The 16,150-nt window shown below is 47.3% G+C and overlaps 1 protein-coding gene across 3 annotated transcripts in view; it reads left to right on the forward strand.

Annotated features, from left to right (window-relative positions):
• Positions 1–16,150, forward strand: part of ptchd1 (patched domain containing 1) — a 112,340-nt gene that overhangs the window by 52,347 nt on the left and 43,843 nt on the right. For 2 of the 3 annotated variants that reach the window (XM_063051202.1, XM_063051203.1), the window contains exon 2: positions 7,963–8,623. In XM_063051202.1, the coding sequence (XP_062907272.1) occupies positions 7,963–8,623 (661 nt within the window). Of the gene's footprint in view, positions 1–1,090; positions 1,183–7,962; positions 8,624–16,150 lie in introns of those variants that run through there. The other variant, XM_063051204.1, reaches the window with a different exon arrangement.

Below are 16,150 nucleotides of genomic sequence, written 5' to 3' on the forward strand. Positions count from 1 at the left end.
TTCCTTACTAGTGGTAGGTATCTCCCCTAAAAAACACATGTCCCTAATCTAGCTCATCTACCTTCTTGGCTTCAGTACTTAAGTTGATGCTGTGTAGCATCAGCTCAATAACACAACATGTGTCTTCCCATCTCTGCCTTTCCTGAGCAGAGCGAGACTCTTGCAACATAAGTGGCTTCTGGACTGAGACTGTCTCCTGAGAAATGGAACGATAAAGCAAAATTAAGGACATAGTCAGGCAGAGGGCAATGTGTTCTTGGACAGACTGGCTAAACACATTCAGACTGAAATAGACTGACTGTTCATTTCTCTAAGAAATAAGGTACCAGCAAATATTTGAGATATGGAGACCCAAAAGACTGCAGGTGCTGGAATCTGGAACAACACACAAGATGGTTTGTCTACCACCCCATGAGCGTCCACATCCAGCACATCATTCTCTGTAACTTCCGCCACCTTCAACAAGATGCCACCACTAATTACATCTCTCCCTCCTCTCCCTCCCCACAATTCTCTGCTTTCCACAGAGATCATTCTCTTATGTGACTTCCTCGTCCACTAGTCCCTCCTGAAACTTATCCCTGCAAGTGAGACTACACTTTCCCTTACAGATCCTCCCTCACCACCATTCAGGACCCCCAATAGGTGAGGTGACATTTCACTTCTGAGCTTCTCAGGGTCATTGACTCTTTCTCCCTCTCCCTCTTTTCTCTTCCCTTTCTGGCTTCCCTTTCTCTCCTCTTTTCCTCACCTGCCCTTCACCTCCCTTTGGTCCCCCTCCTCCTCCCCTTTCTGCCTTGGTCCTCTGTGCTCTCTTGTCAGACTCCTACTTCTTTATCCCTTCATCTCTTCCACCTATCACCACCCATCCACCTTCCCACACACCCAGTCTCACGTATCACCTGCCAGCTTGTACTCCTTCCCCTTCCCCACCTTCCTATTCTGGCGTCTTTTCCAGTCCTAATAAAAGGTCTTGACCCGAAATGTCAACTGTCTATTCCTCACCATCGATGCTGCCTGGCTTGCTGAGTTCTTCCAGCATTTTGTGTGTGTTGCTCTAGATTCCCAGCATCTGAAGAATCTCTTGTCTTGATGAGATACTGCACAAACCTGACAGGTCAGACTGCATCTATGGAGGGAAATGGACAGCCCGCATTTTGGGTCATTCTGGACGTATGAGAGGTGCTGTTGTCTCCTTTGATTTGTGTGTGCAGCTGCTTGCTTTTGTGTCTGAGTGTGCTCAGGATATGCTAAGGAGAAAGGCATAAATGAGGAGGCAGTTGGAGCAATGGTCGCCACTGTGTGCTTTGACATCTGAGTGGTGTGTGAGTGTTGCTCCTGGTTGCGTCTGAAAGCATGTTAGCTCAGTATATTCTGAGTGCTTAATGCTCACCTAAGTTTGCTTTGTTAGCTGCGGGGTGAATTGGTGCTAAAGGACACATCATAAGACATATTTTGATGTTAGGTCTGGGTAGCCTCTTGCTCACTATCAGATCCATAAGGATGTCAGGGTTTTCAGAGACATGGAAGCTCATAAGTGCAGTGGGGATAGGATTGAACAGACGATCCCTCATTTGCAGCAATTTCCTGAAAAATCACAGTAACGCAAACATGAGCAAAAAGGCTGATGTCAACAAGCAGAGGGAAAGACCTTCAGGGACCCAGGTCTGATCTTCAGGACCCATGCAGATTGTCGATTACGATAGAGTTGGCCATTAAAAACGGACACACAGTTTTATACTTGGCTTGGTCAAACCCTGGTTGTTTCAAAGGTACAATTTAATGTCAGGGAAATGTATACAAGATACATCCTGAAATCTTTTTACTTCGCAACCATCCACGAAAACAGAGGAGTGCCCCAAAGATTAGTAATTGTGGCACATTAGTAATTGGGGCACAGTAACCCAAAGCACCCCCCCCTCAGCTCCCTCCTCCCGCGTGTAAGCAGCAGCAAGCAATAATCCTCCTTCCCCCCACTGGCAAATAAAAGCATTGGCACCTGCCAACGAGCACTCAAGTGTGAGCAAAGCGATGGAAAGGACACAGACTTGCAGTTACCCCAAAGACTTGGCGTTTCACCCGGTATTTGACATACCACAGGCTCTCTCTCTCTCCGATAAGGGAGAAAAAGGTGTCTCCAAAAGGGTACAATGAAAATCCATCATGGAGGGTTAGCACCACTAGTTAGGAGGCAGTTGAGATTTAGGAATGCAAGTAAGCATGTTGTTAAAAACTGGTAGGTAAATTCCAAAAAGGCAATCAAAATGCTGAGTATCTTAAAGGGGAAAATTCTTAGTATCTAATCTTTAAGAGTGACCATAATATGGTGGAATTCTTCATTAAGATGGAGAGTGACATAGTTAATTCAGAAACAAAGGTTCTGAACTTAAAGAGGGGTAACTTTGAAGGTATGAGACGTGAATTAGCTAAGATAGACTGGCAAATGACACTTAAAGGGTTGATGCTGGATATGCAATGGCAAGCATTTAAAGATCGCATGGATGAACTACAACAATTGTTCATCCCAGTTTGGCAAAAGAATAAATCAAGGAAGGTAGTGCACCCGTGGCTGACAAGGGAAATTAGGGATAGTATCAATTCCAAAGAAGAAGCATACAAATTAGCCAGAAAAAGTGGCTCACCTGAGGACTGGGAGAAATTCAGAGGTCAGCAGAGGAGGACAAAGGGCTTAATTAGGAAGGGGAAAAAAGATTATGAGAGAAAACTGGCAGGGAACATAAAAACGGACTGTAAAAGCTTTTATAGATATGTGAAAAGAAAAAGATTGGTTAAGACAAATGTAGGTCCCCTACAGACAGAAACAGGTGAATTGATTATGGGGAGCAAGGACATGGCAGACCAATTGAATAATTACTTTGGTTTTGTCTTCACTAAAGAGGACATAGATAATCTTCCTTAAATAGTAGGGGACAGAGGGTCCAGTGAGATGGAGGAACTGAGGGAAATACATGTTAGTAGGGAAGTGGTGTTAGGTAACTTGGAGGGATTAAAGGCAGATAAATCCCCAGGGCCAGATGGTCTGCATCCTAGAGTGCTTAAGGAAGTAGCCCAAAAAATAGTGGATGCATTAGTGATAATTTTTCAAAACTCTTTAGATTCTGAACGAGTTCCTGAGGATTGGAGGGTGGCTAATGTAATCCCACTTTTTAAAAAAGGAGGGAGAGAGAAACCAGGGAATTATAGACCGGTTAGCCTAACATCGGTGGTGGGAAAACTGCTAGAGTCAGTTATCAAAGATGTGTTAACAGCACATTTGAAAAGCAGTGAAATCATCGGACAAAGTCAGCATGGATTTGTGAAAGGAAAGTCATGTCTGACGAATCTCATAGAATTTTTTGAGGATGTGACTAGTAGAGTGGATAGGGGAGAACCAGTGGATGTGGTATATTTGGATTTTCAAAAGGCTTTTGACAAGGTCCCACACAGGAGATTAGTGTGCAAACTTAAAGCACACGGTATTGAGGGTATGGTATTGATGTGGATAGAGAATTGGTTGGCAGACAGGAAGCAAAGAGTGGGAATAAACGGGACCTTTTCAGAATGGCAGGCAGTGACTAGTGGGGCACCGCAAGGCTCAGTGCTGGGACCCCAGTTGTTTACAATATATATTAATGACTTGGATGAGGGAATTAAATGCAGCATCTCCAAGTTTGCGGATGACGCGAAGCTGGGCAGCAGTGTTAGCTGTGTGGAGGATGCTAAGAGGATGCAGGGTGACTTGGATAGGTTAGGTGAGTGGGCAAATTCATGGCAGATGCAATTTAATGTGGATAAATGTGAAGTTATCCATTTTGGTGGCAAAAACAGGAAAACAGATTATTATCTGAATGGTGGCCGATTAGGAAAAGGGGAGTTGCAACGAGACCTGGGTGTCATTATACACCAGTCATTGAAAGTGGGCATGCAGATACAGCAGGCGGTGAAAAAGGCGAATGGTATGCTGGCATTTATAGCGAGAGGATTCGAGTACAGGAGCAGGGAGGTACTACTGCAGTTGTACAAGGCCTTGGTGAGACCACACCTGGAATATTGTGTGCAGTTTTGGTCCCCTAATCTGAGGAAAGACATCCTTGCCATAGAGGGAGTACAAAGAAAGTTCACCAGATTGATTCCTGGGATGGCAGGACTTCCATATGATGAAAGACTGGATGAACTAGGCTTATACTTGTTGGAATTTAGAAGATTGAGGGGGGATCTGATTGAAACGTATAAAATCCTAAAGGGATTGGACAGGCTAGATGCAGGAAGATTGTTCCCGATGTTGGGGAAGTCCAGAACGAGGGGTCACAGTTTGAGGATAAAGGGGAAGCCTTTTAGGACCGAGATTAGGAAAAACTTCTTCACACAGAGAGTGGTGAATCTGTGGAATTCTCTGCCACAGGAAGCAGTTGAGGCCAGTTCATTGGCTATATTTAAGAGGGAGTTAGATATGGCCCTTGTGGCTAAAGGGATCAGGGGGTATGGAGGGAAGGCTGGTGCAGGGTTCTGAGTTGGATGATCAGCCATGATCATACTGAATGGCGGTGCAGGCTCGAAGGGCTGAATGGCCTACTCCCGCACCTATTTTCTATGTTTCTATGTTTAGAGCTTACTTAAAGTAGGTAGACACAGTCACTAAATTTAAGATGCTTTTAAACAGATACTTGAATAGGCAAGGCATATGGACATAGTGCAGGCAAATGGGATTACTGTAGATGGGCCAAATAGTCATCATAGGCAATAGTCAGCTTAGGCATCGTGGGCTGAAAGGCCAGTTTCTATGCTGTACAACTCTGTGTCACTTACAAAATCAGAAACACTTCCCTGCTGCCTTTACAGGGAAAATCAACAACTGTTTTGCATTAGGGGTTGTGGGTGTTGGATTAATTAGAATTTTTTAAAGTGACAATGATAGATTTTTGTAAATGTACCAAGGGATATAGAGCAAAAATTGATATCTGAATGGGAGCAGATCAGGCAAGATAGAATGGAGTGAAGGGCCAAGTGGTCCCTATAGGTAATGTTGTTTCTTTTTACGTAGATCATGTGGTGACAATTTAATTATACAACTGTCATGTGATGCTAAATCTAAATCAGATCGTTTACTGCAATTTCTAAATATATGCATTAAATTGAGTCCTAACTCTAATTACATGTAAGACACTGACAGCTAACTTTATAAGCAAGGTTTTTTTAACTGAAAACTCTAGCTAAATGTAGATTGTTTAGTATTAACTAATTTTACACAGACAACTCTGCTAATCTGGTGGATGGAGAGTATTTAGTGCTTGGTACAAATCTCAACGCAAAATTGCATATGCATAAACATAGTTTGGTGCTAATTCTAATACATATGTGCTTTACAGGCTGTATAGTGGGTAACTCTCGTATATGAAGACTCCTATTACTATCTCTATATGTAAACTCCAGTAGATATGGCTGGTTGGTGCTATCCCTAGAATGTACTGGTGTTTTAGTGTTATTTTTCAATTAGTGCTACTGCCTCACTGTTTTAGTGCCCCAGGTCCGATTCTGACAGTGTGGAGTTTGTATGACCCCTCTATTATAGAATGTGTTCCCTCCCTCATCCTAAAGACACAGTTTAATTGGCTACTGTAATTGCTCCTAGTACAGATAAGGTCTAAAATGATCAAAATGCATTAGTGGATGTGTAGGAGAGAATAGTTTGCAGGACTACAGAGGAATAAGGCAAGGGAGAACAGGGCTGGTGAAGTTGCTCGGCTATGCCAGAAGCTGGCACGGACTAAGTGGATGGATAACCTTCTTCTATGTCATTATAAGAATGCTATATATAGACAACCTGGTACTAATCCTATTACGTTCAGGCTGCATGTCGGTAGACTACCTAGTGCTATCTCTATTACAGAGAGGTTGGCAGTGCAAATTCCATTACATATAGGCTACCTAGTGCTATCTCTATTACAGAGAGGTTGGCAGTGCAAATTCCATTACATATAGGCTACCTAGTGCTATCTCTATTACAGAGAGGTTGGCAGTGCAAATTCCATTACATATAGGCTACCTAGTGCTATCTCTATTACAGAGAGGTTGGCAGTGCAAATTCCATTACATATAGGCTACCTAGTGCTATCTCTATTACAGAGAGGTTGGCAGTGCAAATTCCATTACATATAGGCTACCTAGTGCTATCTCTATTACAGAGAGGTTGGCAGTGCAAATTCCATTACATATAGGCTACCTAGTGCTAACTCTATTACAGAGAGGTTGGCAGTGCAAATTCCATTACATATAGGCTACCTAGTGCTAACTCTATTTTCCACAGACTACCTCATGCTTTCTCCTATAAACAGACTTCCTGGTGCTGCCTCCATACAAGTCCTATTATAAATAGCCTCTTCATTAGGTGCAGGATTGGACCCAATGTGGACTTCTGCTGCTGTAGCCTTCCACCTCAAGGTTTGATGTGTTGAGTGTTCATTTTATCAAGGTAGCAACTCCAGAGTTGCATGCAGTCAATGAGTAGATTGGCACCTACTCAGGTTAAGGCAGCCAAGTTTATTTGGCATGCAAATTGCCTGACAGCGAAGACTAAGTAGCCTGTCAACATGCCCTGCACTCACAATGACTAAAGCATCATTATACAACTGGAACTTCACTGGAGCAAGTTCTATTTTAACCTTTCCCTCTTCAGGGTCTCCATAACATCCCCCCTGCATGACTCTAGACAGAATCTCAGTCTCTGTCCCTGCCATAGACATGGAGCTCCTTTTGGATTTGGACCAGCAACCCTCTGATCTCCGCCCACTGTCAGCGGGTAGGCCCATGACTATAGCAGGTTTTGGTAGACACTGCTGTGACATCCAGCAATCCAATTGTGATGCACTAGAATTCCTCGGCCTTGCACAGATTGTGGGATGGTTTGGAAACTTATTAATCATATTCTCAACACTGCTGCTAGGGCACTAATAAAGATCAGGAAAATACATTTGCAAACATTTATTTGTTCATTAACTGGAAACTTATAAGCATATTGGCTTCTTCTGTGTAGATACAGTACAAAAGATCAATGGTGCTGGAAAATGGAACAACACACAAGATGCTGGAGGAACTCAGCAGGTCAGGCAGCAACTATGGAGGGAAATAGACAGCTGACATTTTGGGTTCTGGACTGAGATAGGGGGGAGATGACCAAAATTAAAAACTGGAAGGAAGGGATGGAGCAAGGACTAGCAGGTGAGGAGAATGGAAATCGGCCAGGAGATGATGGGTGGGGTTGACAAAGGGTTGAAGATGGTGGAAACTGTTAGGATAAAGGTGCAACATAGAACCGTGAAGGAGGTGGGGAGAGCAGATGGGAACGGTAGGGAGGAGCAGATGGACTGCGTAAAAGGGATAAAGAAACACGGTGATGTGGGGTGAATGTAGGAAGAGACAGATGGAAAACAATTTACTGGAAGTTGGTGAATTCAACATTCATGCCGTCAGATTATAAACTACCCAGGCAGAATATAAGGTGCTGAAGGTGTTACCTACGGTGCAAATTCCTTTAAGCGAGGGCAGAAGGGAAAATATGAGGCAGGATTCAAGATTGAAAGTGAAGGTGAAGGCCTGACCAGTTTCTCTGCTGTGCATTTGGTGAGCAGCTGCTGACAATGTCAGTGGTGTGTGATGAAGCGCTCACGCCAGCGCTCTGGACTCTGCGGCTCTTTGTGAGACCACGGCTGAATTCCAGTCGTAATGACAGGGCACGATGCCATCCGATGTGACTCCCTCTGCCTAGATCGCCAAACCCCAGTGAGATTCATAGTGTTGAACGAGAGTTGCAGCCCCAATTTTCTTTTGGTTTATTGACCTCTTCATTTGATCTAGTTTGTCACAATGTAAATGGAAGAGGCTCATGTAATGAATGGGGAATTACTGTATGTGGAGTGTTTGCTTTCCTATTAATTTATTCCACAACCTCTTCTTACTTCTTTCCAGTTGCATTCATCTGTGACGCGGATTCAGGTGCCAGTGTTGGGCTTCAACTACTCATTTGCCCACATGTGTATTCTAAAGGACAATAAGATGTGCGTTCTGGATGATATCGTGCACGTGCTGGAGGAGCTCAGGGCTGCATGGGTGCAGAACCGCACGGGAATCATCATCAATTACCCAAATACCTACCTTAAAGATGGCCGAGAGGTCTTCATCGGGCATCAGCTTGGAGGAGTTACTCTGCAAAACAAAGACCGGGTGAAGTCTGCCCGGGCCATGCAAATCACTTACTACCTGCAAACCCGCAACTCTCTGAATGACTTGGTGGCGGAGAAGTGGGAGTCGACTTTTTGCGAGACCATTGAAAGTTTCCAGAAATCCAATAAGGAGCTGAAGCTCTATCCATTTACATCTTCATCGCTGAAGGAGGATTTTCAGAAGAGCAGCCATGTTTCGGAGTGGTACCTGGTGACCAGCCTGCTGGTGGTTTGGATTCTGGCCATGCTATGCTGTTCCATGCAAGACTGTGTTCGCAGCAAACCTTGGCTTGGACTCCTGGGTCTAGTGACTATGGCTCTGGCCACTCTCACCTCGGCAGGGATCATCAACTTAATGGGAGGAAAGTACAATTCCACCTTCCTGGGGATACCCTTCATTATTTTAGGTAAGTATGAAACTAATTGCCATCAATATACTGTTATGTTGAACCTTTACCATCCAGAAAGGGTTACTGTAAATTGTATATTTTTATCAACATTCACAACAGCTGTCGAAGGTACGTTTATTATCATACGCACCAGTACATGCAAGTTAGGTGCACTGAAAAAATTAATTGCAGCAGCATCACAGGCTCATAGGATTAGTGGTGGTGGGGGGGGGGCAACATTCATAAATTATACAAAATTACAGAAGAACACAGTTAAAACAAAAAAAAGTCGATTGCAATACAGTGTGGTCATGGTACAACTATACTGAGGTGGTGCTTAGGGTTGTGGGACTTCAGGCTTCTGGCTACTTCCTGACTGACAGTAGCTATGAGAAAATGGTATGGGCCAGATGCTGCTGATTTTTGGTGACAGCTGCTCCCTTCCTGAGGCAGAACCTCATGTAGATACTACTGTTAGTGGGGAGGGATGTGCCCAGGATGTATTGGGCTGAATCCCCTACTTGTCGCATCTTCTTACACAGGAACATATCTGTAAGATTCTGTAGATGTGATCATTTTATTCAATTGTTATGGGTGATCTCATGGCACCAGCAATGTGGCTTCATTCCCGACTTAAGCGCCTGTGGAATTTGCATGTTCTCCCTGTCACTGCATGCATAGGCTTCCTCTGGCTGCTCTGGCTTCCTCTGGATGCTCTAGTTTCCTCTGGCTGCTCTGGATTCCTCTGGCTGCTCTGGATGCTCTGGTTTCCTCTGGCTGCTCTGGTTTCCTCTGGATGCTCTGGCTTCCTCTGGCCGCTCTGGTTTTCTCCCACATCCCAAAGACATGCAGGTTGGTGGATTAATTGGCTGCTGTAAATTGATTCCGTACTAAGTACATCAAAGAAATACAAAGGAAAACTGGATGCAAAAAATATCGTGTTACAGAGAAAGTAAAGTGCAGGCACATAATTGCTGCAGACTTGCTGGGCCAATGGGCCTGAGTGAAATGATTTCAACTCTTAATTCAGGTACTTTGGGAAAAAGTTGAGACTTTAGAGGGAGTACAACCTACAGTTCTTGAGAGACTGTCTAACATTTGGGGACACAAATACAAAGAAAGAGATGAAAAGCCATTATCTCCTTGTTGGATCAAGGCAGATTAAAGGCATTAAATCATAATTGGAGATGAAAAGGCAGGAAGTTTTTAGTGGCAGAGAAACCTGGATTGCAGATGCAAACCACAGAAACAGTGGACAGGAGAACTTTGATAGAGTGGAATTTGTTCTACATTTAATGGTCGAAGCAGGAATTCTGTCAACATTCAACATCATCAGAATCATAATCAGGTTTAATATCACTGGCATATGATGTGAAATTTATTATCCTTGTGACACCAGTACAATGCAATACATGATAATATAGAAAATAAAATAAATAAGTAAATCAGTATACAGTATATATAAATAAGTATACAGTAAGTATATATATGTGTGTGTGTGTATATTAAATAGTTAAATTAAAAATAGTACAGAAACAGAAAAAATAAAAGTGAGGTAGTGTTTACGGCTTCAAAGTCCATTTAGGAATCGGATGGCAGAGGGGAAGAAGCTGTTCCTGAATCACTGAGTGTGTGCCTTCGGGCTTCTGTACCTCCTCCCTGATGGTAACAATGAGAAGTAGGCATGTCCTGGGTGATGGGGTCCTTAATGATTGACACCACCTTTCTGAAACACCACTTCTTGAAGATGTCTTGGACACTACGGGGGCTAGTACCCAAGATGGAACTGACTAATTTTACAACTTTCTGTAGTTTATTTTGATTCTGTGTAGTAGCCCTCCCCCTCTTACCAGACAGTGATGCAACCTGTCAGAATCATCTCCATGGTACATCTGTAGAAGTTTTTGAGTGTCTTAGGTGGAAAACCAAATCTCCTCAAACTCCTAATAAAATATACCTGTTGTTTTGCCTTCTTTATAGCTGCATCAATATGTTGGGATCAGGTTAGATCCTCAGAGATATTGATACATAGGAGCTTGGAGCTGCTCACTCTCTCCACTTCTGATCCCTCTGTGAGGATTGCTTCATATTCCCTTCTCCTACTCTTTCTGAATTTCACAATCAGCTCTTTGATTTTACTGATGTTGCTGCGACACCACTCAACTAGCTGGTATATCCCTCTCTTGTACGCCCGCTCATCTGCATCTGAGATTCTGCCAATGGTTGTATCATCAGCAAATTTATAGATGGCATTCGAGCTGTGTCTCGCCACACAGTCACGGGTGCAGAGAGATCAGAGCAGTGGGAGCTGTGTCTAGCCACACAGTCACGGGTGTAGAGAGATCAGAGCAGTGGGAGCTGTGTCTAGCCACACAGTCAGGGTGTAGAGAGAGCAGAGCAGTGGGAACTGTGTCTAGACACACAGTCAGGGTGTAGAGAGAGTAGAGCAGTGGGAGCTGTGTCTAGCCACACAGTCACGGGTGTAGAGAGAGTAGAGCAGTGGGAGCTGTGTCTAGCCACACAGTCACGGGTGTAGAGAGAGTAGAGCAGTGGGAGCTGTGTCTAGACACACAGTCAGGGTGTAGAGAGAGTAGAGCAGTGGGAGCTGTGTCTAGCCACACAGTCACGGGTGTAGAGAGAGTAGAGCAGTGGGAGCTGTGTCTAGCCACACAGTCAGGGTGTAGAGAGAGTAGAGCAGTGGGAGCTGTGTCTAGCCACACAGTCACGGGTGTAGAGAGAGCAGAGCAGTGGGAGCTGTGTCTAGCCACACAGTCAGGGTGTAGAGAGAGTAGAGCAGTGGGAGCTGTGTCTAGACACACAGTCAGGGTGTAGAGAGAGTAGAGCAGTGGGAGCTGTGTCTAGCCACACAGTCACGGGTGTAGAGAGAGTAGAGCAGTGGGAACTGTGTCTAGACACACAGTCAGGGTGTAGAGAGAGTAGAGCAGTGGGAGCTGTGTCTAGCCACACAGTCACGGGTGTAGAGAGAGTAGAGCAGTGGGAGCTGTGTCTAGCCACACAGTCAGGGTGTAGAGAGAGTAGAGCAGTGGGAGCTGTGTCTAGACACACAGTCAGGGTGTAGAGAGAGTAGAGCAGTGGGAGCTGTGTCTAGCCACACAGTCACGGGTGTAGAGAGATCAGAGCAGTGGGAGCTGTGTCTAGCCACACAGTCACGGGTGTAGAGAGAGTAGAGCAGTGGGAGCTGTGTCTAGCCACACAGTCACGGGTGTAGAGAGAGTAGAGCAGTGGGAGCTGTGTCTAGCCACACAGTCACGGGTGTAGAGAGAGTAGAGCAGTGGGAGCTGTGTCTAGCCACACAGTCAGGGTGTAGAGAGAGTAGAGCAGTGGGAGCTGTGTCTAGCCACACAGTCACGGGTGTAGAGAGAGTAGAGCAGTGGGAGCTGTGTCTAGACACACAGTCACGGGTGTAGAGAGAGTAGAGCAGTGGGAGCTGTGTCTAGCCACACAGTCAGGGTGTAGAGAGAGTAGAGCAGTGGGAGCTGTGTCTAGCCACACAGTCAGGGTGTAGAGAGAGTAGAGCAGTGGGAGCTGTGTCTAGACACACAGTCACGGGTGTAGAGAGAGTAGAGCAGTGGGAGCTGTGTCTAGCCACACAGTCAGGGTGTAGAGAGAGTAGAGCAGTGGGAGCTGTGTCTAGCCACACAGTCACGGGTGTAGAGAGAGTAGAGCAGTGGGAGCTGTGTCTAGCCACACAGTCAGGGTGCAGAGAGAGTAGAGCAGTGGGAGCTGTGTCTAGCCACACAGTCAGGGTGTAGAGAGAGTAGAGCAGTGGGAGCTGTGTCTAGCCACACAGTCACGGGTGTAGAGAGAGTAGAGCAGTGGGAGCTGTGTCTAGCCACACAGTCAGGGTGTAGAGAGAGTAGAGCAGTGGGAGCTGTGTCTAGCCACACAGTCACGGGTGTAGAGAGAGTAGAGCAGTGGGAGCTGTGTCTAGCCACACAGTCACGGGTGTAGAGAGAGTAGAGCAGTGGGAGCTGTGTCTAGCCACACAGTCAGGGTGTAGAGAGAGCAGAGCAGTGGGAGCTGTGTCTAGCCACACAGTCAGGGTGTAGAGAGAGTAGAGCAGTGGGAGCTGTGTCTAGCCACACAGTCAGGGTGTAGAGAGATCAGAGCAGTGGGAGCTGTGTCTAGCCACACAGTCAGGGTGTAGAGAGAGTAGAGCAGTGGGAGCTGTGTCTAGACACACAGTCACGGGTTTAGAGAGAGTAGAGCAGTGGGAGCTGTGTCTAGCCACACAGTCACGGGTGCAGAGAGAGTAGAGCAGTGGGAGCTGTGTCTAGCCACACAGTCAGGGTGTAGAGAGAGTAGAGCAGTGGGAGCTGTGTCTAGACACACAGTCACGGGTGTAGAGAGAGTAGAGCAGTGGGAGCTGTGTCTAGACACACAGTCACGGGTTTAGAGAGAGTAGAGCAGTGGGAGCTGTGTCTAGCCACACAGTCGCGGGTGCAGAGAGAGTAGAGCAGTGGGAGCTGTGTCTAGACACACAGTCAGGGTGTAGAGAGAGTAGAGCAGTGGGAGCTGTGTCTAGCCACACAGTCACGGGTGTAGAGAGAGTAGAGCAGTGGGAGCTGTGTCTAGCCACACAGTCAGGGTGTAGAGAGAGTAGAGCAGTGGGAGCTGTGTCTAGCCACACAGTCAGGGTGTAGAGAGAGAGCAGAGCAGTGGGAGCTGTGTCTAGCCACACAGTCAGGGTGTAGAGAGAGTAGAGCAGTGGGAGCTGTGTCTAGACACACAGTCAGGGTGCAGAGAGAGTAGAGCAGTGGGAGCTGTGTCTAGCCACACAGTCAGGGTGTAGAGAGAGTAGAGCAGTGGGAGCTGTGTCTAGACACACAGTCACGGGTGTAGAGAGAGTAGAGCAGTGGGAGCTGTGTCTAGACACACAGTCACGGGTTTAGAGAGAGTAGAGCAGTGGGAGCTGTGTCTAGCCACACAGTCGCGGGTGCAGAGAGAGTAGAGCAGTGGGAGCTGTGTCTAGACACACAGTCAGGGTGTAGAGAGAGTAGAGCAGTGGGAGCTGTGTCTAGCCACACAGTCACGGGTGTAGAGAGAGTAGAGCAGTGGGAGCTGTGTCTAGCCACACAGTCAGGGTGTAGAGAGAGTAGAGCAGTGGGAGCTGTGTCTAGCCACACAGTCAGGGTGTAGAGAGAGAGCAGAGCAGTGGGAGCTGTGTCTAGCCACACAGTCAGGGTGTAGAGAGAGTAGAGCAGTGGGAGCTGTGTCTAGACACACAGTCAGGGTGCAGAGAGAGTAGAGCAGTGGGAGCTGTGTCTAGACACACAGTCAGGGTGTAGAGAGAGTAGAGCAGTGGGAGCTGTGTCTAGCCACACAGTCACGGGTGTAGAGAGAGTAGAGCAGTGGGAGCTGTGTCTAGACACACAGTCAGGGTGTAGAGAGAGTAGAGCAGTGGGAGCTGTGTCTAGCCACACAGTCACGGGTGTAGAGAGAGTAGAGCAGTGGGAGCTGTGTCTAGCCACACAGTCAGGGTGTAGAGAGAGTAGAGCAGTGGGAGCTGTGTCTAGCCACACAGTCACGGGTGTAGAGAGAGATCAGAGCAGTGGGAGCTGTGTCTAGCCACACAGTCAGGGTGCAGAGAGAGTAGAGCAGTGGGAGCTGTGTCTAGACACACAGTCAGGGTGCAGAGAGAGTAGAGCAGTGGGAGCTGTGTCTAGACACACAGTCAGGGTGTAGAGAGAGTAGAGCAGTGGGAGCTGTGTCTAGCCACACAGTCACGGGTGTAGAGAGAGTAGAGCAGTGGGAGCTGTGTCTAGACACACAGTCACGGGTGTAGAGAGAGTAGAGCAGTGGGAGCTGTGTCTAGCCACACAGTCAGGGTGTAGAGAGAGTAGAGCAGTGGGAGCTGTGTCTAGCCACACAGTCACGGGTGTAGAGAGAGATCAGAGCAGTGGGAGCTGTGTCTAGCCACACAGTCAGGGTGCAGAGAGAGTAGAGCAGTGGGAGCTGTGTCTAGACACACAGTCACGGGTGTAGAGAGAGTAGAGCAGTGGGAGCTGTGTCTAGCCACACAGTCAGGGTGTAGAGAGAGTAGAGCAGTGGGAGCTGTGTCTAGACACACAGTCACGGGTGTAGAGAGATCAGAGCAGTGGGAGCTGTGTCTAGCCACACAGTCACGGGTGTAGAGAGCGTAGAGCAGTGGGAGCTGTGTCTAGCCACACAGTCACGGGTGTAGAGAGAGTAGAGCAGTGGGAGCTGTGTCTAGCCACACAGTCACGGGTGCAGAGAGATCAGAGCAGTGGGAGCTGTGTCTAGCCACACAGTCACGGGTGTAGAGAGAGTAGAGCAGTGGGAGCTGTGTCTAGCCACACAGTCAGGGTGTAGAGAGAGTAGAGCAGTGGGAGCTGTGTCTAGCCACACAGTCAGGGTGTAGAGAGAGTAGAGCAGTGGGAGCTGTGTCAGGACACACAGTCACGGGTGCAGAGAGAGTAGAGCAGTGGGAGCTGTGTCTAGCCACACAGTCAGGGTGCAGAGAGAGTAGAGCAGTGGGAGCTGTGTCTAGCCACACAGTCAGGGTGTAGAGAGAGATCAGAGCAGTGGGAGCTGTGTCTAGCCACACAGTCAGGGTGTAGAGAGATCAGAGCAGTGGGAGCTGTGTCTAGCCACACAGTCGCGGGTGCAGAGAGAGCAGAGCAGTGGGAGCTGTGTCTAGCCACACAGTCACGGGTACAGAGAGAGCAGAGCAGTGGGAGCTGTGTCTAGCCACACAGTCAGGGTGTAGAGAGAGCAGAGCAGTGGGAGCTGTGTCTAGCCACACAGTCAGGGTGTAGAGAGAGCAGAGCAGTGGGAGCTGTGTCTAGACACACAGTCAGGGTGTAGAGAGAGCAGAGCAGTGGGAGCTGTGTCTAGCCACACAGTCAGGGTGTAGAGAGAGCAGAGCAGTGGGAGCTGTGTCTAGACACACAGTCAGGGTGTAGAGAGAGTAGAGCAGTGGGAGCTGTGTCTAGACACACAGTCAGGGTGTAGAGAGAGTAGAGCAGTGGGAGCTGTGTCTAGCCACACAGTCAGGGTGTAGAGAGAGTAGAGCAGTGGGAGCTGTGTCTAGCCACACAGTCAGGGTGTAGAGAGAGTAGAGCAGTGGGAGCTGTGTCTAGACACACAGTCACGGGTACAGAGAGAGCAGAGCAGTGGGAGCTGTGTCTAGCCACACAGTCAGGGTGTAGAGAGAGCAGAGCAGTGGGAGCTGTGTCTAGCCACACAGTCAGGGTGTAGAGAGAGCAGAGCAGTGGGAGCTGTGTCTAGACACACAGTCAGGGTGTAGAGAGAGCAGAGCAGTGGGAGCTGTGTCTAGCCACACAGTCAGGGTGTAGAGAGAGCAGAGCAGTGGGAGCTGTGTCTAGACACACAGTCAGGGTGTAGAGAGAGTAGAGCAGTGGGAGCTGTGTCTAGACACACAGTCAGGGTGTAGAGAGAGTAGAGCAGTGGGCTCAGCACACACAGGTGCACCAGTATTGATCATGAGTGAGGAGGAGTTATTGATACCAATTTGCACAGATTGTGGTCTTCTGGTTAGGA

This window comes from Mobula hypostoma, chromosome 6 (genome assembly GCF_963921235.1).
Source record: "Mobula hypostoma chromosome 6, sMobHyp1.1, whole genome shotgun sequence".
NCBI classification, from domain to species: domain Eukaryota; kingdom Metazoa; phylum Chordata; class Chondrichthyes; order Myliobatiformes; family Myliobatidae; genus Mobula; species Mobula hypostoma.